Source organism: Phalacrocorax carbo, chromosome 10, assembly GCF_963921805.1.
Source record: "Phalacrocorax carbo chromosome 10, bPhaCar2.1, whole genome shotgun sequence".
NCBI lineage: Eukaryota > Metazoa > Chordata > Aves > Suliformes > Phalacrocoracidae > Phalacrocorax > Phalacrocorax carbo.
The window spans coordinates 11,515,201-11,542,370 of NC_087522.1; the positions used below are offsets into that span (position 1 = coordinate 11,515,201).

The 27,170-nt window shown below is 38.1% G+C and overlaps 2 protein-coding genes across 3 annotated transcripts in view; one reads left to right on the plus strand and one right to left on the minus strand.

The window, feature by feature from the left end:
* SNX29 (sorting nexin 29) overlaps positions 1–27,170 on the plus strand; it is a 246,919-nt gene that overhangs the window by 206,038 nt on the left and 13,711 nt on the right. The window lies entirely within an intron of this gene.
* Positions 1–27,170, minus strand: part of CPPED1 (calcineurin like phosphoesterase domain containing 1) — a 53,197-nt gene that overhangs the window by 23,677 nt on the left and 2,350 nt on the right. The window contains exon 2 of the mRNA XM_064461865.1: positions 17,393–17,611. Within this exon, the coding sequence (XP_064317935.1) occupies positions 17,393–17,611 (219 nt within the window). The remainder of the gene's footprint in view (positions 1–17,392; positions 17,612–27,170) is intronic.

Here is a 27,170-nt window from a genome sequence, read left to right on the forward strand (position 1 = left end):
CCAGTTATGGAAGAGATCCTTATTAATCCTAGAAAAAAAACAAAACAGGGCAAATGACAGCTCATGTTACCTGGAAGAGATGGATTTTAAAAAATAAAAACAAAAACTTAAATAAACCTGGCACACTTCATTGTCCATGGGGTAGGGAACCAGGCTGAGAAAGCTGCTTTTCCTGCCACTCCCCACCTTCCTGTGCAAAGATCTGGAAATGTCAAGCTATGAATATGAAAATGTACGGGGGAGGGGGGCAGGGAAAAAGCAAGGGGGAAGGCTCTCTTAAGATATATGTAAACACATTACACCATGTTAATCTCCATGCTATCACTTTGGGAAATTTAGCTAACAGTTTCAGCGTATAAAGACATTTATGCATAAGTTACAGAAATAATTTGTAGAATCATGTATACCTCTTCCCAGTGGTGAAATTCAAGCTCTAGAGACTAACACTTAGATTTGTCGACAGCAGGGCACTGGTTCCCTCATTTAATGCAATATTATTTCTATAGCAACAGAGACACATATCCAGTGTTTCACTGCAGAAAACAGATTGCTTAAAATGGAAAACAAGTTCTTTGCCCAAAGAGTCTAGGAAATCATACGAAGTGAGGATTATTTTAGGACTACTGTATCTTGGCTTGGCGTGTTCTTGGTGGAAGGTCAAAACAACTTCAAAACAGGAGAAACCCAGGGAGATAAAGGTGGGAAAAGGCAGAGCAATGATTCTGCCAAAGAAGTAAACCTTTAGCTACTAATTGACAGTGACAATTTACTTTGGTATTCCACAGAATAGAGCACCTCTATAACAAAGTATTTAGTTTGGTTTTTTTTAACGCACTAGCTATAAAACCAGTTTGAAGCACTGTTTACCCCCAGACCATGTCTCTGCAATGCACGCTGATTGCAATTTTTGCATCTGAGGCAATTCTTCACTTACAGTGACCTCCACCAACATTGTAACTTTTTTCCCCAAAAGTATTCCAAATGAAAAATTAGCAATTTTCAGTAGCACCCATTTTTTTCTCCTGATATGAATTATGAGAGGGAAAGATGAGGTTATAACGGCATTATTAGGTGGGAACTCCAGGCATTTCTTGTCGGTGTTAGTAGAACTTCCAGTACTGCCCCCCAAGGCAGGAGAAGACTGCCAGTCCTTGTGAGGGGAAACAGATATGGTGGGAACGGTGAGGGTGTTGGCCTGGACCTCCAACTCGTGTCATTTTCCAAGAGATGGAAGTTCTAGTGAGGTAATCCAACTTCTTTTAATGATCAAAGCTATTGGTCATAAATTCACAGAGAAGAGGACCGTCAGAGGTCAATTACTCAATATTATGTGATGACACTGCATTTCAGGAAACTTTCTACTCTCTGAATATCACCCAAGAAGTCATGTTCAGGGATCTGGTTGGCACAAGCTGACTCAGCTGCAGGACAGAACTGCTGCAACTTGACCTGTGATAGTGATGTTGCTGCTGCCTCTAAACCTCCTTTTGGGAGTGGGTTTTCTCAGGAGCCAGAACAGTATCTCTTGTTTACCTGTTCTGCAAATGTTGACACAGACAGTTCTGTGTCATTTTTGCTACAGGAAAGGCCGTAGACATGAAAAAAAAAAAAGTGGACCTAACATCTGACTCTAAAAGTTTGGCAAGGGGGGCCCTAAATGAGCCAGAGTATGTGTTTACATCCTCACTGGTGCTTTGCACTAAGTTACAGTGGTCTCTGTCTCTGCAACATCTTCACCTGGCTTAGGCTGAAGACCAGCACAGGCACTTCTAAGATGAAGCTACCCAAGATGTCTTCAGCCTATTTAACATCAGAACGTAGCACAATCATTTCCTGGATTTCTAAATGTATCTTAAAAGTGTCCCAAACTTAGAGGAGTTGCAAACACATAATTTTTAAAGGAAAGCACAAATTTTCAGTTTGAAAAAGAAGTTAAAAGGAAAATTGTTTAACTATGAGCTTTTATGTGAGCAACACTCTTGAAAAGCCCTGATACAGCAACTGTAATCTTCCTAACATTTAGCCCAAGAGATTGATTATCAAAGAACAGGTAAGAGCTAAATTGTAGATTAAAATACTACATAAAATATCAAATAGAAATAGTAACTAAATCTCATAAAGGCAAAATAAAGAATGTCAAGGCACCACTGATGAAAATGGAACTTATAAAAACATTGGGCCCATTCCTTCTGTAATTTATTATGATACCAGGAGAATTACTCTCACATCAAAAGACAAGTAATTCTTGTTGGAAGCAAGCACATGATTGTTATAAACAAACAAAAGACAGATTTGTGTATTTTCCTAGGCCTTACAGTGCATCACAACTGCTTTAATCAAAGAGTCTGATTATTTTGGGCACTTTCCTGCTCTTGAGCTGTTACTCTTCTTTTTTGGTTTTCATGACTGTCTGCAGTTGCTCTATGCCTTTTGCATGCCAGTTAGAGGACTTTCCCCAATAAAATTCCCTAACTTTCTAGAGAAGAGGGGAGTCCAAGGCAATATTCACAGCATTCTCTTTTGTAAGTACCTCCACTGAAACAAATTTAGCCGCTACCTATATCCCTCTGTGGGAAGGCAGTCTCCTTCTGTTCAAAATAGGATTGCCTTTATCTCTGCTGTCATTTTGGATACCTGGCTGTTGGCTCCAGCTTAACAGGGCTACAACTAAGACCCCACATCATCCCTCTCAGCAACCCTTGGCTGACCCCTACCCAGTGACAGCCCAATGCTGCGCCTGTCACTTGGAAAAGAGCACAGGCCCAAAACCAATGGTGTCATAAAGATCAGACTGTATCTTATAGGCTCCTCCTGCAGTGACATCTTTACTGCATCTAGTTTTTATGCACAACCAGAAATAAAAGTTTAACTGAGCTCTACTTTAGTCACATCTCAAACACTGATACACAGTTTTCTCTGATCTTGCAAGTGCAACCCAGCATTCCTTCAGCGCACTGATGAGGATGGAGCTTTCCCACTACAAAGCTCGGACACCATTCCTTGCCATGCTGCTTTTTCCCAATGTTCCCCCTGCCATCAATAGCGGCAACACCTCATTAGTGTCATGGCCAAACTCTTATCCTCTTCCCATTTGTTTACCTGTTACCATCCCATAAAAGCAATCATTCTCTCACTGTCCATGAACAGTTAGAAAAAAAACCACCTTGGTTTCTACTGCACATTGATTTTTCCTAGGATGCTACAAAAATGAGATAATTGACAGGGCACTGGCATAGAAAGAAAAGATATATCAGGCCAGGTCAGTCTTACTCCCAGTTCTATCACCCAGTTCAGTCTTACTGGTGCTCCCATTAGTCTGTACTACACATTGTTTCTTGTTTTAAATTTAAAATTTCCTTGCTAGCATCTGCCATAATGAAGTAATTCAATACACTGCGTCATTCAAAATTACTATATGCAAGAATGAGCCGATCAATTCTAATAAACCCAGTATGATCATGTTCTCAATTAGGTTTTTCTGGCTTAGACTATGCTGTAATAGCTAAAATGTCTCTTCTCTCTAGATAGAGATATTTCTAATATTCAAATAGGCTGAAAAAAATTTATGATGTGCAAAAAAAATTATCACAGTTAAAAATAATGTAAATATGACTATGTTCATACTGGACAAACTGACTACTCAGTCTAACTTATGAAGAACCTCATCTCATTAGTTCCACTGAAAAGCAGGAACTGGAATACTCATTTATCTACAGCTGTAAGTGACTGATTTTTTCAGTACATTAGAAACAAGTAATAATCTGTTCTGAGACACAAAAAGTGATCATACTAAAGAATTTCCCTGCATGAAAACACAAATTAAATTTATTTTATAACTTTAAGCATTGAAACAAGAGGAAAATTAACTCCAGTTGTAGCTAATAATTAACAATTATTACATTAAAGCAATGAAAAAAAAACCCCAAAAGTGAATGAGGAAGCCTATTAGGGGATCAACTGTTCCTAGAGTTTCAGTGCATGACATTAACTATAATGACTGCAAAAGCTGACATTTTTCTGAGTGCCAGCCACACAGGTACCCACTTAACAACCTAATTTGTGGCATTTACTGTTCCACCTTCTGCTGTGAAAGTAAGTATTATGCTTCACTTAAGCACAACTCTGCTCTTCTTATCCTTACTCATCTCCTAGCTATGCAGAGCTGTCACATCAAGCACAGGCCATCACTGCCTTTGGGTCTGTTCTTCTGATGAAATCATCACAAGCGGGAAAAAATACCACCATGTTACAGGAGTTACAACAAACTTAAAAACAGGCTGAAGGTACCAAAGTCTTGTTTCCAGTAACTGTATAACCACAATGTTACAGGAGTTACAACAACTAACTTAACAAAACCAAACTGAAGGTACGAAAGTCTTGTTTCCATAACTCTTCATTTTTAAGAGACAGAGCAAGACTTTAATCTTTCACACTTTCTTCAAATGACTACCTGTGTGAATTTTACAGCTTCCTGAGGCCTTCATCATATTTACAGTTTCATATTAAGTAGTTACAGTGTGACTAATAACTCTTTGAAACACTAGTCCCTTAAGTCTGATAAAATTGTCCTCGCTGTTAAACTGAGAAATGTTTGCAGTAAGTGGGTACAATTACTTAAAAAGACATATAATTTTCCTGATGTCTAAGGCATCATCTACCCTTACAAAGGTATCTTTGCCACCAGAACAAGTGCAGAATGAAAAGGCAGTAATGTCAGCCAGAATCAATGGTTCAGACAAACTACCTCTTCCTCAGAATATGCTCTCTTAGCCCAAATAATCTTTTGCCAGGCTGTGTCTTTGTTCCACTCTCATGTTGGCTATGGGGTATTCAAAGAGCTTACAATACAAACAGATAGTCCACCGGCGTCAGAGCGGTAACACAGCTTGCTCAGAGCCACAGACGGTAACTGGATGCTCTAGCCCAGTTCTTACCCATTACAACCATGTTACCCTCCACTGACTACATGTGAGCTGGCAGTCTGGAAAAGGCTTGGTTCAGCTTGATTGAGTCAAAATTATGTGGGCTAGATCTTCTGCCACTGACTTCCAAAGAAGAAAATCCTTTACAATTCAGAGGGATGGAAATGTGCCTTTTAAAAAGCAAACACTTTTAAACTAGAAAAACAGTCCGAGTCACCTTGTCTGACCATGCCTGCATAATCCAAAGCACTGACTTTGTGCAAGTTACTCATAAATAGCAAATCCAATTCCAAGAAAACAAAGAAGGCAACAAAGATTCTAACACAGAGATAAATTCACTGTATGATGTCCCAAATAAATAACTCACTGTGGATGTCTGCTCCATGTATACATTTTCAAACGTTCATAGATAGAAGTTGAATTGCTAAAATTGAGAATATGGTATGCTAAACTGAAACTTTCTGGGCTGAGGAAGAAGCAAGAGAATAAATTATAACTGGACTTTGAGAGGTTACGTTTTTACCAGAACATGGAGAAAAATCTAACTATGCTTCCATATATATTTATTTATATATCTATAATCTAGTACTTGTACTAGATTTTCAGTACTGTACTTGTACAGATCCCTGTATCATAAAAGTATATGATTTGAGACAATTGTATAATTAATTACATCTCAAAGATTTTAATATAGAGAGAGTTACTGTCAACAGGATTCCTTAGTTCAGCTGTGGACTGGACTATAGATTATTGTCTAAAATACAAGTAAGTATATATCTGCTGAAGATTAAATATTTGCTTCTGATGGCCCAGTGGTTTCTTTGCAACATGAGATGGCAATGTATTGCCGAACATGCATGGAGAATCTCTCATGCTTCCTGCTCTTGGGCTGATCAGAGCAAATGAAATTTCACACTAAGCAGTTTGGAGGCTTTGAATGCTCCATTAGGTTTTACTAGAATCAGATAATTACTATAAAATGTTTATTTATGCAACCATAGTGACATTTCTTGAAAAAGGTATTACTAGATGTTTGACAAATAACATGCTACTTACCCAGGTTCTTAGACATCATTAATTAACACTAGCATAAGAGTTTGGAGAAGAAAATAGCCAAGAATCTTTTTAGTTTGGGCTCCACCCTACTGAGCATGTTAAAATTTTTGATAGATTGCAACAGCAAAAGAAATGGGTGCAGTGAGGTTATTTAGATTAAGCTACCTTATTGTCAGGAAATTAGGTCAAATTTAAATCCTGCTCATGTTATTTTAGATGACAGTACAAAAAAAGCCCCATTGATCAGTGACATATGTATAAAAAAATTACCATGTATTCAATAAATAAAATTTTTACCTATAGCCTGATTCAGTATAAACATTTCAAAGCCACTGCTTCTACCTTGCACATAAAAAGTCAATTTGTACCTTTTCTCCTTTGTGCTGTTATAAATCTCCACTGACAAAGATTCAAGAATTGGGATTTAGCAGACAATTTTGCTGAAAAGGCATGTGACAGTAGAATACAGCTGCCTCCTCCCCAGCTGTGCCAGGCTGATGGGAGTTCAAAAAAATATACAAACTTGCTTTTGTTAGTAAACGAAGCAGCCAGTTCAAATGGAAAAAAACCCCACAAATATAGCACAGGTGACATGCTTACAGTCACTTTTAAAGTGGACCCATATTTTAAGACACCATTTTAAAAATATGATCATATACTCGCTATACAGACAAATCCAAAATCAGCATTCCTGCTCTTGCCTTCTAGATGAGAAAGCAAATTTTTTTTAAGAACTATTATATTTTTAGTTAAAATTAAAACTTTACAAAACATCTCCTTAAATACATGCTTCATTTAAGGACTAGCAGAGCAGCTTAATTTTATCTGGCAAGTTTTTTTTTTTAACTAATGTTGCTTTGTTTTAACAAAATGGGTTATTTAACAATAGTTTAAAAGCAATAATAAAAGCAGTTCACAGCCAGATTTACTGTGGTAAAATCACTTTTTGACAAAGATATTAAGCATTATCAGCCATTTTTTTCCCCTTGTAGAACGTCTTACTAATTTACTGTATGTAACATTAAGAACTTGTATGGGACCTGACATTTATCTGTAATTTATTCAGTTCACAAATGTATAAATGGCAGCTTGTGCATCTGCATGCAGATTTCAACATTACATTCATATCACATCTTGTGCGCAAAAACCACCAGAAGCAAATCTCCAAATCTCCCAACAACTCAGTTATTGAAATATGAACAAGCTAGTTCATATCTGATGTAATAAAGTACAAGGACAGCAGTCTGCCTCCTAGAAAGGACATTGGGCTGAATCGACTGCAAAACAATTGCAAATTTACAAGTTCACACATTAAACACCTGTGAAATATTTCCTAAGAAGAAAGAACACACACATGCAAATGTCTGTGGACTTTATCAAATAAATAAGAGTTGCGGAACTCAAAAATGTTCCTTTTTAGTGGATCCAAAATGGAAATACAGGTGGCATTTCCTGGGAGGTAGTAACATCAGCTCTTACTGAAACCAAGTATTCACTGACCTTTCCTGGTCAAGCTCAAGGCTGTTTTTTGAGTAAGAGAATTTGGAACATTCACAATAGGTTTTAAACAATAATGCTTTGACTAGGAACACTTGCTATGGTATGTGCTTCCCCCTTGATTTAGAAAACTGAACAAGTTAAAGAGTTTTCTTAGAGTTAACCTGTAAGGCAGGTGTTTGTAATTACATGCTGCAGCCTACGCTTTATGATTTAGTATCTATAAAAACTATGCTTTGAGGAAGCCATATTAATGCACTCAATATTTAACAGAAACAAGAGAAATATTCTGGACTGCGGCAGTTGCATACCAAATTTGGGTACAGAAAAGAGGCTCAAGATAATCTAGTTAGCAATTCTCTCAGGAGACAGGATGCCTTCAAATGTTACAGTGATTATAAACAGAAATCAAGCCATACTGGTGTCTGGACACCAGAACCATCAGCTCTGAAGCCGTCTATTCTGAACATAAATAACTTCACTCTCTACAGCATACATACCAGAGCTTATAAGAGGTACTGACTGTAGAAAAGCCAGTATGCCCAACTCATCTTCTACCCTGATCATCAAATTGTCAAGCAGAAGTCAAACAGAGAAGTGCTGATTTGAAAGCATGTCCCTTAATTGCTGCCTAAATACAAACTCAGAATCCCAATATTTGGCACATGCTTTTAAAAATCTTGGTGCATGTCATACCTGTATTATTATATGAAAAACACTGTTTGTATGGAGAACAGGATAGGGTAACATAATTTTGAGGTGACACGTAGCCAGCAGTTTTGCTTTTCACGTAAAGGTGCCCAAAACTGTAATTAGTCAAGCTGAGCTGATACACTTTATTGAGGATTTCTGGAGAAGTTAGAGTGTTAGCAAAACACTCAGAATTTGTGGAGGAAAAACCAGGCACCAGAGATACATATACACACACACAGGACTGTATGCAGTCATGGGGAGCTGGCTGGCAGGCGAGAAGGCCCCAGAAGAGTCAGGGTCCCTGGAAGCAGCAGAGAGCAGGACAGCCACACATCCCAGCTGGGCAGGTAGTGGCCCGGGATGCTTGAAGAAGAAAGGGAGAGCAGGAAAAGGGAAATAGGGAGGGATGCTGAAGCAGGCAGCGCATTTGCATCTCCAGCAGTCTCACAGTGATTCTGTGACAGTGCCAATCCCCTCCCAGATTAATGATCTTGTCTTTTTAGAGGACACCAGACTTTCTAGGTAGTCCATACCTTTTCACCACTACACGTGGCATAGTGCTCAAGGACACTACCCAGGAGCAGCAGGTGCTCTGCCCTGCTACTTGGCTGCTTTCTCCCTGACTTGTTATGCTTTTTCCAGCTCTCAAGTCTGCACTGCCTCAATGACCAGTAGCAGGCTATCAATGAGCAACTTAGTCTCGGGACCTCTGTCTTCAGCTTGTCACTCTATTTGCAAAGCCTTTCCTGTCACCCCACGTTTAAACTGTTCGCAGTAACAACACCAAGCCCCAAGGTCCAGTGTGCACCACAAGTTCCCATAACAAGCTGACACCAAGCCCAACAGGCCAGGACTGTGGCATTGCAAAGCCAGCCCAAAGAACACTAGCCGATGGCCTATAGGTAGCAATGGCAATACTCTTCTGACTCTGCTCTTGGGCAACAATGGCATTGACACCTATTTACGACGATTCTGTAACTGCCCAGGATAATTAACACCTTCTTTAAAAATGTGGGAAGTTTAAGCAATAGGGAAGTATGAAATGGCATTCCCAAAGGATTAGGGGTTTTCCATGGGTTTTCAATTTATACCGGCCAATTTACACCTGTAACTGGCTGTAATGCACCTATGGAACAAACTATGGAAAACTGTACCTATTGGTACCATCTCTCTGCAGAAGACTGGTGCACATGACAATTCACTTTCTCCATGAAGATCAGCAGACAGTTGTTCACTCCTCTTGAGTCCTTGAAGTTAAATTACAAATATAAGACTATATCTTTGTTGTCTCAGCATGTGGATCTCTGTTGGGTTTAACAGCAGTTGTTCTACACTGCTATTCTTTTTAGCGCATTTAAATTTTACAGACACATACGGGAAAAATTATGTAGCTGCCTCAACTGCAATTTAGACATTCAGACTCAAACAACTTCCTTTAGCTGAAGCTGAACCTCATCCAGCTCCATAGCTGTACCCCTGCATTCTGTCTGGAAATCCTTCTGGCATTTTTTGTTATGCTCACTGCCCAAAACCTACATTGGATGTCACAGTGAAAACATGAAAATATGTAACATACACAATCCTGGAAGATCTTACAATCCAGCTATGGCCCAACAGAGAAAGCAAGAGACACAGCAGCAAGGACACCAAGGAGCAGTAAGAAAACATTATCAAGTATGACTACAGCTCTGTAAAGCTGAAACAATCAGATATTTTAACTTGTTTCATTTACAAAAGAGACATTTATAAAAGCATGTACATTTTATCATGCTTTAAGGTACCAAATATTCTGACCAACTCCATGTTGTTACCCTACCATAGAGAACCACACAGGCTTTGGTTGACATTGGTGGGTTAAACAAAAGCTATCCAACTACCCAAAAACTTGGACAAAATTAAGTTGAGAAGCTGGGTTTACCAAGTGATAGCCTCTGTAGACAAATAATTTTAAACATTGTACAACTTCTTTTGTTGAAAAGCACAGTTCAATTTTTGATACTGGACTAGTTCATAACAACCCCGTGCACACATTTCCATGCAGTGTCATGGCTGGTAACAATCCCTTATGTTTTCTTCTGCTGTACCATGCAGACTGTAACAGCTTTGTTTAAACTCGACAGCTTCAGTTTAATTCTCTCCAACCACCTTCTGTTCATTAAGGTGTAAGCAGTTTGTGTATAGGGAAAATAAAAAATAATTTAAAAAAATCAATTTATGCTTTTTTTCTGCAGTGCACCATATTCATAATACTTAAAGATTTGAAATTTATTTCTGCCTATATGTGAATGGAAGAACATATGCAAAAATTGTTATACTGGCACATAAAAACAAGGACAATGCTTGTTCTACCAGGCAGATAACTATTAAACGTATATGGCAAACCTGTCTAATGTTAAGGAATAATTTTTAATAATAGAATACAAGAAGTTAATGAGACCTTGTCTTTAGCCTGGATACAAAATTCATATTGTGATCATATATATTCTACAAAGCTACTGTCCTTCCTCACAGACCCCTTTACTACAGCATTGCAACCACCTGAAATAATACTGAGTATCTTGGAAAGACTGCAAGTATTCCCAATATTCTGGGACAGAAGGAAAAGCTGCTGTAAGAACAGTGTATATCAGTTATATCTAATGCATTAAATGAAGTTTGTTCTTTTCTGTGCAGCAACCCTCTGGAACCAGGTGTACCAGTTTGCCACTGCTGAATTCCAAAATGGCACAAAGCAGCTCTCGTTCCAGCAAACAGGAAAACAGCTCCTTGCAGCTTCCCTCCCTCCCCACAGCCTCTGCCTTCAAGGAAGGGGAACGAAGCACAAGTAATTCAAAAGAGATAAGAAAGGTTAAGTTTAAAAAAAAAAAAAAAAATCACTGAAAGTGCCTGAAATGAGTAAAACTGCTTAAATATTTTTATCAGCTATAAAATTAATAACAATCTATGCAACAAAAGCGCCCCACACTACCAGACCTTGGGAATGAATAAGAAAACATAAATAGGCACAACTGCTTATCTTGTGATCAAACTAGGTAGCAAGATGAACAATTGCTTCTGAAGCTAATGAGAGAAATGAAAGTATAGGCATATTAATTAAAAAAGTAGTAGTAGTATCACAATTCACTAGGCATGTTAGAAGAGCAGACAACACCATTCTTCTATTGTAATCAGTTTATTTCTAATACAATGGCTTAGTCTCCTGCCACTGCCACCACTTGCACAGCTATCTAGATTGATTTGTTCTTTGCAAATGGATATAAGAAGAAAGGTGGATCCTTCAGAGAAAAGACCTTTGAAATAGCAGATAAAAGTGATGTGGCCATCCTCCTCCACCTCTCAGCCAAAGGGATTCTGAAACAAATCTGCTCTTGAGGTATGGGATGAAGGAGGAACGACAATGCTTCATGCTAAACTGAAACAAGAAAGGCAAGAAAGAAGGCAGAGGAGTTTGCCCTCAATGTACAGAGGCAGCTATTCTATGGAACAGACATCAGGTTTGTTGAGCTTGTGAGACAGGATCAGAGGAGAGGTCAGCCACTAACAGTGGGGTTTTGCTATAGACCACCCAACAGGAGCAAACAAGTACATTAAGTCTTAAGGATAAGCAACGTGAAAAAGTCTCCAGATCACAGACCCTGGCTCTCACAGGAGACTAACCTCCCTGACATCTGCTGACAGAAATCCAGGAGGGAGTCTGCGACAACCTCTTGACACAGATGGGCCAACTGGGGCCCACTCCCCTAGCCCTGCTACTCACAAACACAGACGTGCTAGGGGATGTGTTAATCCCTGGCAGCCTTGGCTGTAGCAGCCACCACAGTGGAGTTCAAGATCCTAAGAGGAGTAAGGAAGGCAGATAGCAAATGGGTGGCCTCAGGGCAGCAGACTGGCTTATTCAGGGAACTGGTATATAGGATCCTGTGGAAGGCAGCTCTGAAAGGCAAAAGAGTTTGAGAGTGGACATGTCTTCAAAGACAAGCTCCTCCTAACATGAGAATGGTCCTTTGTGATACTGAGGGAAGCAGGAGGGAGAGTAGTAGACTACTGGGAGAATGACTTGACTAAATGGGGAACTTATACCTGAGCACCGATGGAAAAAGGATGTAAATGGGAGATGGAAGCAAAGACGGACTTGAAAGGAAGAGTACTGAAAAAGCTGGGCATGCAGGGCATGTGTCAGGAAAACCAAAACTCACTGAAGGCTGAAACTCGCAAGGGGCATGATTGGCAGCAAAAGCTTCTACTACTACTTCAGTGATAAAATAATAAAGAAAAGTACAGGCCCACTGCTGAGTGAGGCAGTGACAAGTGACAGGTACTCGGTGCTGCTTTTGCCTGTCTTCACTGAAATGTTCTCCCAGAGTTAATGGAGTGGGGGAAATACCAGCAGCGGAACAGGATTCAGCCAAGTATCTCCTGAAAAATTTCAACCCAAGCAAGTCCGTGGGATGTGATGAGATCCAAGAGAACTGAGAGAGCTGGCTAATGTCACCATGAGGCACCTCCCTGTAATCACCAAAAGGTTGTGGAGTGAGGATGTTGCAGTCTAGCTAAGTAGAGAACTAGATGGGTGAAAAACTGGCTGGATTGTTAGGCTCAAAGGGTATTGGTTAATGGAACAACATGGGAATTTGCCATAAAACAAAACAACAGGTTCCAACTTTATATGAGAAAAAGCACTTTTAGAAATAAATTTCCAGAGTTTTAGAAAAATGCAGTGAAACAATTATCCAATCAACAATATTTTGTATTTTGCAGATTACCATTTTTGCCATAGTAAGTTATGGTACACTAACTTAATGCACACAAATGTCTTCAGAAGTAAGGCTTGCATTATCATGGTGTATCTACATGTAAGTATCGAGTTTATAAAAATTATCTTCAGTAACAGTTGCACTATAAGGTATTGCTTAAAATTCTTGATTATGTACCACAATATTAGCATTACCAGGAATAGATATCCTATTCTTGATTATGTAATCAAGAAAAACTTCTGAAAATAATATTCAGAGTACAAACTACTTTTAATCAGCAGCTAAATACCAAGATACTGGGCCCTGATTACTTCGTTGCTCTAATGACATCTGTAATGGATTCCAAGTGCTGTGCCTGATTGCTTCCCAGCTGATCAGGATTCTGTTCATCACTTCCAGCTGCTGGAATTTTGAGATTTCTTGGAGTTCCTTTGCAAAAGGCTTACACATTGCTTCAGCTAAACAGCTACAGTGCATGCTTTAAACCAGTCATCATGATCCTTACACTTAGTACGCCATGATAAAACATATTAAGAGAAGAGAGGAAGATCTGGAGCTTTTCCCACCGCTTTTTATTGACAGGCATTAATTATAAAGCAGTATAATCCAAAGAACTTGATAGACATTGGCCAATGGATTGTAAAATAAAGCTGAATTTCAGCTGGTCGTAGCTTCTTCAATAATCATGCTGCAATATTAGCTGTGATACACTGTCATTAATGCTGCTGATGTTTTCAGTTTTAATATAGCTGATATACACAAGTGATTTAAAAGGCATTTGAGACATTAACTAAGATACATGTACAAGCCAAATTCACAATTGTTAAACCTAAATCAATGTCTTTTCTCATGTCATTTCTGATTTTTGCCTACTGAAAAAATGAATTTTTAATCCTTCATTTTATTAAACTAACATGATAAGGGAATTGACACAGCAATTATTCTTAGAGAGACTCCTCAGTGGAGAAATATGAAATTATTGCAGTACCATTCTACTAGAGACATGCATTATGTAGGTCTAAACATCCTTGGCTAGAACAGTGAAAATACTTAAATTACTCCAGGAAAACAAATATTACTACTCATCTTCAACTCTGCAAATATTAGTATGTTCAAATTATCTGGAAAGTCACTGGCTATAAAAATTCTTAGATTCTCTGTTTGCTCTTTTACATTAATGTAGTATTGCTGAAAGACTTAAAATTTCAAATTTTTGTTGTAACAATGGAAGTGCTGGTGCTGGCAAATTTCAATATTACTCTTATAATTTTGAAATGGAACTCTTTCTAAAATTTTTTTAAGAGTTTAATCAGTTGCTGACAGCTTGTTATCTCATTGTGTCTTCACTTCAAGTTGGGATTGTTTAAATGGATTATGTAAAGGCGTATGAAATCTCAAGCACAGATTAGTAGTGGAATTCATGGAGAAAGACTTGTACCATAAGACAGTAGAATATAATGGCTCCTGCTTTTTATCTGAGTCGTAACTGGTGCAGAAATAGATGAGCAGTTCAAACATACCCGTGCAAGAGAAGAAATTTAAGAATTCATTCCTCTGTGAGAAGGAAGTCACCTCAATCCCTAGAGTTTAGCAAGGAATGTGGCAGAAAACTTGAGAATGTGACTGCAGTAATTCCAAGTTTTCCAAAAGATTTCACTGCAAGAAATGTGGAAAGTTTTTATTTCTAACATGAGAGGATTTCTATTTTGAGAATAGAATATGCAGCAAATAAGTTCTCGTAAGGCCAACATCTTGGCTTCTTAATGCCAATGTCTTGCAATGTTTCATGCAGTAACAGCTATTAACAAGCCAAACCAAAGACATTGTCAATCAGTATCTTGATAAGACATTTTTAAAACAGGATGTGGGTCGTCTTGCTTTAAATATCTTTTCATTAAATGTCTTTAACTCTCTGTGTTTTGAAGAAGGTTGTATTCCAGAAGCTGAGTGAGTGAGAGGAAAGGGTAGGAAAAAATCATTTCACTTCCAAAATACACATTCATACAGTTTAAACTAAAGTGTTTTCAAATTCTTTTAAACACAAATTTAGATTTGTCTTCTATGAAGTATTATTCTGACTCTGCATTTCTGTCGCACTTACGGTATCACACATCTTCCTGCCCTTCGAGGCAACTAGTCAAAGAGCACTAATCCACAGGTATCTGCACCATAGAGGGATTCACTTTTATCTCTCTCATCAGTTTAGACAGAAAGACAAATGGCTGACTGTAAAATTGTACTTATATGTACAATTGTTAAAATGTACTTATATGTTTACCAACTCACGGTACACCAAGACATTTGTATAAATAAAACGGCAGTAATGAAATAACTTGTTGTCCCAGTTGAATATTCTAGAATTTTAGTAGTAAATTTCCTTAACTATGTTATATAACTGCATGATAACACAGGCTTACAAAGTAATAAGGAATATAATTTCAATCAACAAGAAATTATTCGATGAATTAAAATATGGTGACTCAAGTGTGGTAATCATAGAATCATTTAGGCTGGAAAAGACCCTTAAGATCACCAAGTTATGAACTGCTCTTCCTTGCAGTTTCTTGGAAATTGCACTAGGCAGCTTCAAATATTTATACAATGCACAGCACATACATATCACAATATAAGTGATCTCAGCAGTACAATCTATTCAGTTTCTTTTACATGTTTGTTAGCAAAATGAATATATGATAATGTTTTGCAAAACCCCGACAGGTTCGTATTTAAAATATTAAGGAATTCTGAGACATACACTGGTAAAAGGGATAATAATGACTATAGAGATCCATTACTAGAAAAAAACATAAAACCTGCCACACACAAGACTTATTTATTGCATCTAGCTATTCAGTACCCAGTAGAAGTCAAAAGACTGCTAGCTCTCTGTAGTTGGCACTTATTCTAAGGCTTTTCTGTTGATAGAGAGTAACATTGTTTAAAGTCGATAGAGACAAAAGTACTCAGAACTCTGCATTGTTTTATAAGCCTTTGAGAAATATCCTGGTAAAATGAAATTAACTCAGCTTACTTGATTAATTAAACTGGTGAGTGAAAGATCATTTTCAATAGGATGTGGAACACCTATTATTTGTCCTGAATTTTCTTCCTCTTACAAGGGATACTGAAGATAACATTTGGAACACTTACAGAAAATAAAAGTCCTAATCAAAATACTTATTAAAACTCTGCTATGGGAAAGCCAGATGATTCTTAGGAAGAGATTATTTTATGATTCTGGGTCAAACCTGTACTTCCAAAATGAATGGAAGAACATAAACCAATAAAACAACTTCAATATGGCAGACTTTACATTATGATCAAGCTACTGAGGTTTTACACAGTAGATTCTATCAATCTTAAATCTGTTGGTTTTTGCACTTCCCCACTCTATCACTAAAATCGTGTTCTGGCTAAAAGAAAGTCTGTAGCCTATAAATAATGTCAATCAATTTGACTTGTCAATTTGACAGCTGAGGTTTTAAAATCCTCTTTGCAGGACAATGAAGGAATTAGTGAAAGGTCTCTAACATGCTCATACCTTCCTGTGCAAAAAAGAGGTGGGAAGCACCACCTCAGGTGCAAGTGAAGTGCAGAGCATCGCATCGCATCAAGCCCACTTGGCTCTGTATTTGCAAGCTCACTTGGTGGATTGTTGCGCTGTCACCTACAGAGGTGCAGCCAGCCTTAACTATGCTCTTTATCAAGGCTAAGAAACAAAGACTGTGCTTAGATCTGCTTTTGAGACCAGCTATCAACTGGTAACAACTTTTTCATTCACTTCCAAGACAAGTATTTATCCTCTTAAAATATAAAATATATTACCAGTTTGTTTTGAAGTTACAACTGTCAAACTTTGTAATCCACCTTCCCAGATGGTCTGTTCTTCCCTCTGACTGTACACAGAAACACACTGATCTCTGATTCCCACAGCAACAGGACAGAATGCTAAAACTTGAATTTGCTGACTTTTAGTATTTTAAGAATTTAAACATTGAAGCAGTTTAATTTACTAAGCATTAGAAAGCCAGAGAATTCTTTGAGCTTCACCCACTTTAGGTACTCAAAAAGCCATAGCTATTTTTTGTTCTTTTCTTGGCGTTGTTTTTCTCCAATGGCTAGAGTCCCTATTTGTCTTCTCAAAGCAATCTGTTTAGAAGAAAGTATTTTAATGTGTCTTCTTAGGACTTTTATGACCAAAAAAGTTTCCTCAGGCCCACTGAAAAAAAAAGGAACTAACAAAAGAACACCCCTTAAATGAATGATACAAGAAGTCAGATGAAGGAATCAGAATAAAGTCTCAAGAATCATCTACAATGCACACTTTCTTCCCAAACACCAACACAGTAGCCTACCAAATCCTACAAAAGAATATTATGAAGTCAAGGAAATTAAATTAGCCTTGTTGCCAATCTGAAATATAAAGAAAATAGAGTTACGAACCCCATTCTAAACATTGAATTGCCTTACCTGGCATTCCATGGATAAGGTCTCCACACAACACAAAGAACTTGGGTTTAGGGTTTAGTTTGTTAATGGCGTGCACTGCTTGCTCTGCTAATTTGATTTCTTCTCCCCATTCATCATCCCCATTGTTAGTGTCTCCAACTGCCCAAGCTTTCATCAGTCCAAACTGAGGATCTGCTCCTTGGATGAAGTAGAAGGGCCCCTTCCATTGGTACTCATCATCTAAGAAGAAAAAGAGAGAGAAAAAAAAAGTTAAGCACTAGAGAAACTTATAAAGACATTGCTCCTCACCTAAGTAAGTTGAGGCCGCTTTAATGAAAGTAGTACAGAATTCTGTAGTCATTCATACAGGACAACTATAAAGGCAGAGCTACAAAATCTTCCCCTAATGGGTAGCTGCAATAAATGAGAGTATATTAATCTAATTATACCACATGGTAATTACAGACTCATTAGGGGAGAAGTATGTGAAGAATTCAGCAAGTAGTGCTGGAAATTACAAGACTACAACATAGCACAAGTATATAACATTAGATTTCAGTTGGTTCTTTCAGGACTCCAGTTATTGCTTCTTTAATTAACAAGTTAAAACATACACAACACATTTCACATTTTATGGTTCCAGTAGATTTGTCCTTGAATTATTAAAGAGTTAAATGCTTTTTGTTCTTATACTTTTAGAGAGGAGTTGAATGTAGCACATTCTGTGGAGTTAGTACTGAAGCCACTCAACAGGACCAAGGTCAGTAAACACAAAACCCAGCAACATCAGAATTAGCAACAATGAAAATCCTAATTTAGAACTGCCACAATAGCTCCCAAGACCTACGATAAAAAGGTGAGAACTCAGGAACAAATTTCCATTTGGTAGTCAGCGCAGATGGAGGGTACAACAGAATTTGTACTGCTACAATTTCCTTCTATACTTGTTCTCTGATACCATAATAGCAAGTACCACTAAAGAAGCACAATGCATAAGATTATAAGAATATTAAGAAAAAAAAAAAAATCTCAATAGTGGGCAAATAAAGCAACAGTTGGTTACAAATTAAGAACAAAAACGGATATTCTGTTTCCTAAACTTTTGTCTCAAGTTGGAATTAAAGTACAAACACGAGTACACTCTGGTTTCTCCAGCTGTCTAAATGCATTCATTTGCAACCTGGTTATTTCAGTTTTGACAGCTGTATTTGGCTCAATACATTTAGTGTTATTGTTTCTGTTTTTTTTTAAACAGCATTTAAACTGTTAAAAGCTCACTGACTACATCAATCTACAGTTGAATGTAAAAAAAAAGATACAGCAAATTATTTCAAATTAAAATATAATCCATAAATACACTCCCATATTATGCCAGTCTGATCTGAAATATAGTTTGAGGCAAAACTAATCTTCCAGTAACAGTACATAAGCAAGTAGCATGTCCACCACATGGATTCACTTTTGGTTTTCTTTCAAGTGATCTAGAACTGGAGCTTCTTACTTTGCAAGAAGGGAGGTATGTTTCTGTCAAGGAAGGTTAGAAAACAGAGGTCAGAATTCATCTTTTGCACCATGGATATGGATAAGCTGGGGTGGGGGAGAAGCAATGTGGGCAACTCCTGAAAGCTGCTTGTAATAGTCATCTGTTGCTATGGCATCAGATCATTTTGCCAAATGCAAGCTTCTGCATTTCAGTTAAAGTGACATTTAATTTCTAAACAAAATTATTTATAGTCTGTTAGCATTGTCTGTTAATTCATACCAGCATTGCCTTGTTCTAAATAATAATCACGTATTTTATAGATAGAAACTATTAGCCATTCATTATCTTTTAATTCTGAAATGAAATTAACTTTTCCAATTACATAACTTATTCAGAGAAGTGAAATGATCCATCTCTCCAGGAGTTTGCAGTAGAAGCTTTATGGAACCAGCTGAATGACACGAAGTAATTTAGGTTTTTATCTCATGTCTTGCATGGCAAAATATGACTACCATAAAAACCAACTTACGTGCTGCATCAAAGGCATTGTTTGTGAACAGAAATCAACTTATAGTTTTTATAAGTGGAAAGCTATAGAGAAAAAAGTTAAGGAAGCTTGCATCAGAAATCCTTTATGACCTATACAAAATAAAACCAAAAAAAGGAAAAGCATGAAATAGGAACTTGTTTCGGTGGAGTGGTACAAACCTCAAACTTACTAAACAGGAAAAAAGCTCAGCTCTTCGAACTACGTGGCAGGATTTTTAACACCAGTCCCTTTCCCAGCAACTCTGTAGACAGTATTGGTAATCAATGCTGAGCAAAGTCTACTTGTTTTATATTGATTAATCTGAAGCCAGTAATTTTTACCATAGTAGCCTAAGTAAAATATAGAGATGTTTATCTATTTATTTTTACAGGAAATACTTTAAAAAGACAGCTAATCTTTGTTTTAAAAGACTGTGTTTCAATTATGGACATACTGTGTTTCCCTTCCCAGAGCCGCAGGGATGGTGTCTAGTGGCCAAAGGCAGCTGGAGCACCAGCAGCAGGCCAGGTATCTGTCAGGCAGGCTGGCTGGCACATGCAGGACTGGATCCGGTCCCAGGTAACAAGGAGCTTCATATATAATACTTGAACAGAGAGAAGTCTGGCAGACAATGCACCGTCAGGGAGCATGCAGAGCTGATGCAGAACAGGTTGCAAGGCCAGACCAGGGACTATTCTAATATATGCTTCATGGATATTTTTTTTTCCTGCCTTATATTCACGTCAGTACAGTAGCTCTCTAGGTTTTAAGTACCTGAATGCTTCCAAGACTCTGCGCAGATGCTCTGGTTTGAGTGGGTGAGTGATGGTCATGTGAGGCAGAGAGACAGACACTGGTAAGATGAATTTGAAAAGAGAAGTTCAGTACACAGACAGAATCAAGAAGTGGCAGAAGAAAGGAGAAACAGAAGATGCAGGGGTGGAGGTGAAGAAAAGTGGGGAAAAAAGGAAAGAGATAGGAGGTGAAAAGAGAAGGGAACTAGAAAACGTTGCAGAGGTATATGCTATATTCTCCTACAGGAAAGAAAAAGACAAAATGAAGAAAGCGAAGCAGGGACAACAGAAAAGTTCCAGGAATTGGGGCTACATAAATAAGATTTACTTAAAATGTTAGTTTAATTAACTGGTCTTAGTTAAATAACTCAGTCAACAGCTGGAGAAGAGGAGGCTGAGGGGAGACCCTATCACTCTCTACAACTACCTGAAAGGAGGTTGTAGCGAGGTGGGGGTCGGTCTCTTCTCCCTAGTAAGAAGTGATAGGACAAGGGGAAATGGCCTCAAGCTGTGCCAGGGGACGTTTAGGTTGGGTATCAGGAAAAGCTTCTTCACCGAAAGGGCTGTCAGGCACTGGAACAGGCTGTCCAGGGAGGTGGTTGAGTCTCCATCCCTGGAGGTATTTAAAAGAAGGGTAGACGTGGTGCTTGAGGATATGGTTTAGTGGTGGACTTGGCAGTGATAGGTTAGCTGTTGGACTCGATGATCTTAAGGGTCTTTTCCAACCTTAACAATTCTATAATTCTATTTTTGTGGTATTTGATAATTTATCACATAGTTACAAAAAATAACAGTAAGGTTGAATAAATATTTTCTACTTTTGTCTTTTTATTTGATCACTCCAACTAGAAACTCTTTAAAAACAAATAAACCTAGTACTTAAACCAAATTCTGTTAGGTTATTACTTACCAAGTGGTACTTGCTGATTTAGTTCCCCACTAAACAAAAGTATGTATGGGAATAAAATAACATAGGGACACTCATTTTAAACTTGTAGCTTAAGTTTTTATTTATCACATTATTCTGTTTATATTACTATAAAATACTATAAATAAAAGCAGAATATCATGGAGAGTTGTACTAGTACAACACCAGTAGTGCAGACCTACACCTGTACCAACTCTTAAGCCTGTTCTGAATTCAGCTCATCCAGGAAATAACTCTTAATTGTCCACACTTGTCTGTCTGCAGAGGAGTTCATGCAAGTTTTTCCTTATCTGTGGAAGGAATAACATCAGTCCAGCTAAGGCTTAAAGTGTTGCAACTAGTGCAGTTTGGCTGATTTTGCTTAAAACTCCACAAGCACACCTGCATGACTGCTCTTTCAACAGACCAATATGGTAAAAGGGTAGAAATGAGAAACAGAATGCAAAAGCATCTTCCACTACCACAGACAGATCCAGAAGTCTTGCCTAACAATTAAATGACTTATCAATGGACTGTGTTCAGATAATTATTAACAAAACTTCTATACTATACTTCTCTCCTTCACCAGCTGCTTGTTAGCAGCTCAAGCAGAACAGGTACTGTAGGCCACGCAAACGAACCTCATCTGCTTAAGCAGTAAGTCAGGCACCACACAAAATTGTTTGAACCATTTTTTTGGACTTTGCACTGAATCACAAGAAGGGTGCTCAGAAAAGTAATTCTGTTGCTATGCTAGGGGAATGCCAAAGTCTGGCAGAGGGTAAGTAACAAACAGCATTGGGCACAAGTGGGAGGGGGAACAGCTGTTTTTGCAGCGATCATCTCCTGATGATCCAGGTCCTAGATGTTTCACCATAAGGTTTCAATCAAATAGCATGTACAGTTGCTTTCTTCCCTTCAAATGTAGCAAGCAACTACTTTCATGGGAATGCCATCGAAGGCATCCTTCTCGCTAGGAGTTTCAATTTTCAAGCCTTTAGATGAGCTATGTGGTTGTATTAGACAGATGCATGCTAGGTAAAGCAATAGAAGATTAGGATTAAATTAATAAACAAATTTTTCTGCCTTCTGCCTTGCTTTGCAAAATTGTGCAGAGCTGAGAACACCTGCAAATTGGCTCTTCATCCCTATGAGCAGAGAGGCTGTTTGCAACTTTCTGAATTTACTACAGCAATAAGAAAATGCAAATTCCAGATGAAAGTCAGTGGATTTCTCAGATAACTGATGTATATACAGTTTCCATTTCTGAAGGACAAATAATGTCTGTGGAGCTGCTCTTACACAGAGCCATGCAGAATTCCTATTCCAAGTCCATTTTGTTCCCAGGCCTCCTTAAGAGCTACACAGCTGATCACCATGGAAGAAGTCCAACTTCAGAACACATAATGCCTCAGTTTCAATAACTTCCCCCTCTTTTTCTGCACCCATGCATGCCAAAGTACGGAGAGAGGATCAATGCAATGTATTTTTAATAGCATAAGCTGAAAAATGGTGCCAGCTTCTAATTTTATCTAAGGATTAATTCTGTGAAGGGCCAAAGTAGTCAGCAGCAATTCACACAAGAAAACCTCAGCCATGTATTGTCATCACAAGCAAAAAGACACTTCAAGGACCTAGGTGAGATTTAATCTGAACCTCACCATTTCTAGAGGACAATAGCTAATATCTTGCTGTGCCTCTATTTCTTCCCCCTTTGCTTTTCCTAATTTCTCCTCCCTTTTCTTCCCCCCTCTCCAAGAATCACAAATGCACATATATAGAGATTGCTCACATAAACCACTGCAAGCTGGCCTCTGACAGCCACATAGTACTGGTGGAATTTCCAGTATTTCCCTCATTAGATTACTTTTAAAAGTACATTGGTTTTCTTCTTCCTCTGTACTCTACAGCATTTCATGGAAACAAATTAGTTATGAAAAGTTACTCCTGCCCAGTGTCTCTACAGTCACTGTTGTATCAGAGAAGAATGGACATGGACACACACATAGTGCTTGCTCAGTATACCATGGGCAGTAATAAATACAAAAAGTGCCCTCATTCTCATGTTGGGTTTGGCAGGGGAATTAATTTCACTTCTCTGAAAGATCACAAAATAGCAGAAATAGGTATGTGGTTCCCTGTCCTGAGCCGTCTCTGCCTACAAAGCATGCCCATGACTCTTTTTCTAGGTAAAATTGGACAAGAAGCACAACCTTGGTTTTCTAAAAAAGCTATAGGCAGGAACAAAAATGGAACCTTTTAAGGGAAGGCAGTATTTATACATCATAAACAATACAAAAGGCAACAATTTTTTCCTTATAATTGTTTTGCAGTTTACCTTGAAAGGAATTTGTTTTCATTCCTCTCAGTCCTGGAATAGCTTGAAAAACAATGAAGGACTTGCACTAAATTCTTAATAATTCCTTGTTTAATATTAAAACATTATCAATTATTATGGCTTCAAAAACACCATCATCATTGTCTGTATGTCCAAATACAAAAGATTTCAATCTAATGAAATATGCATTCCTTTCAGCTATAGTTTCCATGTGTACCTGAGAGGCTACCAAAGATAAGACTATCGGGGGTTCTACTGAATGATCAAGGCAACCTATTATGGAAGGTGCAATTTTATGCATCAGGGAAAAAAACCCTTCAAAACAGGTATCAAAAGAAATTTTTCATGGAGAAAAATAAAACCCCTTAAAAGAACACTTATTGTAGAAATTATGTACATCAAGCCTAAAGTACAGAGATAATGTCAATAGAAGAAACACTGACAGAATACAGTTTCTCAAATAAATTAAGCAGTGCTACTATTTTTAACAGATACACTTTTAAACTTCTTAGATAACTATCAAGGTAAGAAGTGCCCCCTCAGATACAGTTTATTTGTACTGAGGGCTACAGAATGCTAAAACTCTACAGTCATGCCTTTATGCCCACCCCCAAATTATACATGTAAACTCATTACAGAAACTTTACAGCCCAAGACTGTAGGTGTGAAGGGGGGTGGCTTGCATAATGACAAGGTGAAGTCACAGAAAGTTGCTCAAAACCCACATAAAAATTTGCCTAATTCATATGAGAGTTGGAGACAGTATTGGGAATGGAATATGCTAGCTGGGAAGCAGTTCTGATCAGTGCTCAAAAATATTACTGTTGAAGAGCTCTAGAACAGTGATCATAATGTGCCAAGATCCAACACTTACGTGACAGCAAGGAAAAAAAAAAAAAAAATCAACCAACTGTGGTTGTATTTAATTTCAAAGGAAGGTGAATTATATGTAATTATGATGCTTTTAAAAAGTGCAAAAATCCTTGAAGGCAGCATGCAAACTCTTCAAAGACACTCTCCCAGAGGCTCAGACCATATGCACAGCATTTACTAAGAACTTCAGAAAGACCATAAAGAATCCACACTGACTAAACAACATAAACAGCAGCTGTAAGGATGCTAGTAAGACCAGAACAGCATCTTTCAAAAAGCTAAAGCATCCAAATAAAGAAAATAGGAAAGATTATATACACTGGAAGGTTAGATACAAAAGTCCAAGAAGTCAAGCTAAAAAAAGTGAAGAACAATTGGAAATAGCATAAGTCTGAAAACTAATAAAGCCCTTTTTAGAGGCATTAGGAGCAGGTATCCTCCCAGGCACTCACTCAGGCTAACAGACGTTCCAGGCATGCAAGATGCACCCAAAGATAAAGGCAGAGCAGGAAAAAAACAACGTAAATTTTTGTATACATGTTTATTGTGGAGGAACTTCTGAAGATCTAATGCCAGAATTCTTCCTTACAACCAGTGCATGAGATCTGTCTCAGATCAAAATACCAGCAGATGATTCAACAGACAGACATGAACAATAACAAACCACTCAGATTAGGTGGCATCCACAGAAGAACTCAAAAGGAAAACACACCTAAACCCTGGGGTTTAGGCTTAAAACTGCCTCTGTACCAGAGAGGCAGGAAGATGGCCAGTATCACACCTACAAGGAAAATTGTTTGCTGAGCAGTCTGATAACTACTGACTACAAAACTGGCATCTGTACAGCCAAGTTAATGGAAACTTTAACAAAGACAGTAACTACTGCACTTACTGATTCTTCAGAAAGAGGAATTAACAGCTTTTATATGGACAAGGGAAATCCACTTGATACTGTCTACGTGAATCTACAAGAGGTACCTGACAGTTACTCACCAAAGACTCTTAAGGAAGCCAAGCTGTCCTGAAATATGAAAGTCCTCACATGCATAAAAAACTGGTAAGAAAAAAAGAAATGGATGAGACAATCAGATCCCACCTGAATCTGTACTGGCACCTATGCTGTTCAACAAATTCAAAACAATCTGTAACAGCAACTGAACAGCGAGGAAGTGAAATTTGCTAAAACTAAGCCATTTGGCAGTATGAGAATAAGACCTGGTTGTAAAGAACTGGGGAGAGACTTCATTATGCAGTGACTGTTCAAGAAAGCAGATGAACATCAACGCAGAAAAGTACAGGATAGTACACATGGGAAAAGCACCATCAACCTCATATACACAACAATAGGTCTAGCAAGTGCTACGAAGTCACCTCAACATTCAGGAATGGAAAAAAAAAAAAAAGAGGAGACCAGAAACGAATAGAGAACAGAATAAAAAAAAAAAAAAAAAAAGAGAAGCAACTGAATAAAGCATTTGCAAAAAGACTGGTGAGGGAAGCAGGACAGAGGCACTTAAAATCACATGTGGAACTGAGAATGTGAGTATGCAATGCTGGTTATCTTCCCCTTCTAGATGAAGGTTTTGGAAACACAAGCTAAAACTAGAAAAAGACAAGTTCAAAGCCGAGACATTTCTCAAACAGTTAAGCTGACAGTACTATCACTGTTTAGTTACTTGAAAAAAGTGCTCTACCTACTTTCACAGAAATTCTTTGCACAGCATGCTCCTGGCATGCTTGGGACAAAAAAAAAAAAACCAAACCCAAAACAAAACAAAAAACCCCACAGCTTTTTGGGAGAAGTGGTGAAGACAGAATTTACCCAAACATATGGTTTCACTAAAATACTAGTCTACTACTTTTACATCTGAAGCATAATTTCACATGGGTAAAAAGAGACTATATTAAAAGAGTAAAGCCAAAGCATACAGAGGTCTCTTGCCAATAAAGTAGGGTATTTATGCACTATTTGCTACTACGCTCCACTGATTACATGGATAATTTAGATCCCTAACCTTGCTCTTCTGATCCACACGTCACATATCAAGAGTACATTAGAGCAGGTTACAGGTATAACCTCAACATTATGTGAAAGCAGACTGAACAAGTTACCATTAGGGGATAGGGTGTGGAAGAGTGATTTTGCAGTAGTAAGGAAAAAAGGAAATGAAACTCAGAGTGGTGACTCTCAAATTTTAAAAGGAAACAGTGGGCCAAGCCATAGCAGTGTTAGTAAATGTTTTATGTAGCTACCTGTTTAACAGAAGGAGTGAAACCTAAAGACTGAGGTAAACAACAAAACACAGATAACTGATTTTCATCTTGAACTGCAAGAAACTTTACCTCAGTTTTATCAGCCCTTGATTCTGTTTTTTTCAAATCATTTAGTTATTAAAAGGTTCTGTTGAACTTTAGTCTCTTAAGAAAGAGCTAAGTAAATTATTGACAAAGAAACATGATAGTTGGACTATGATAGCCTAAAGAGTCCTGAACAAGATTAAAAACAACCAGTCAGTAAGAAAATAAAGAAATAGTAATTAATATTTAAAGAATACCAAACAAAGACACTTCAGGAGAAAGAAACACACCTAGAAAACAGACACCCAAATCACATTTTGGTAGTGGGGGTCTGCAGGAGTGGCTTCTGTGAGAAGTTGCTAGAAGCTTCCCCTGTGTCTGACAGAGCCAGTGCCAGCTGGCTCCAAGATGGAACTGCCACTGGCCAAGGCTGAGCCCACCAGCCTCTAGGATAACATGTTTAAGAAAGAGGAAAAAAAATACCCTGCACAACTGCAGCTGGAGAGAGGAGTGAGAATATGTGAGAGAAACAACCCTGCAGACACCAAGGTCAGTGTAGAAGGAAGGGGAGGAGGTG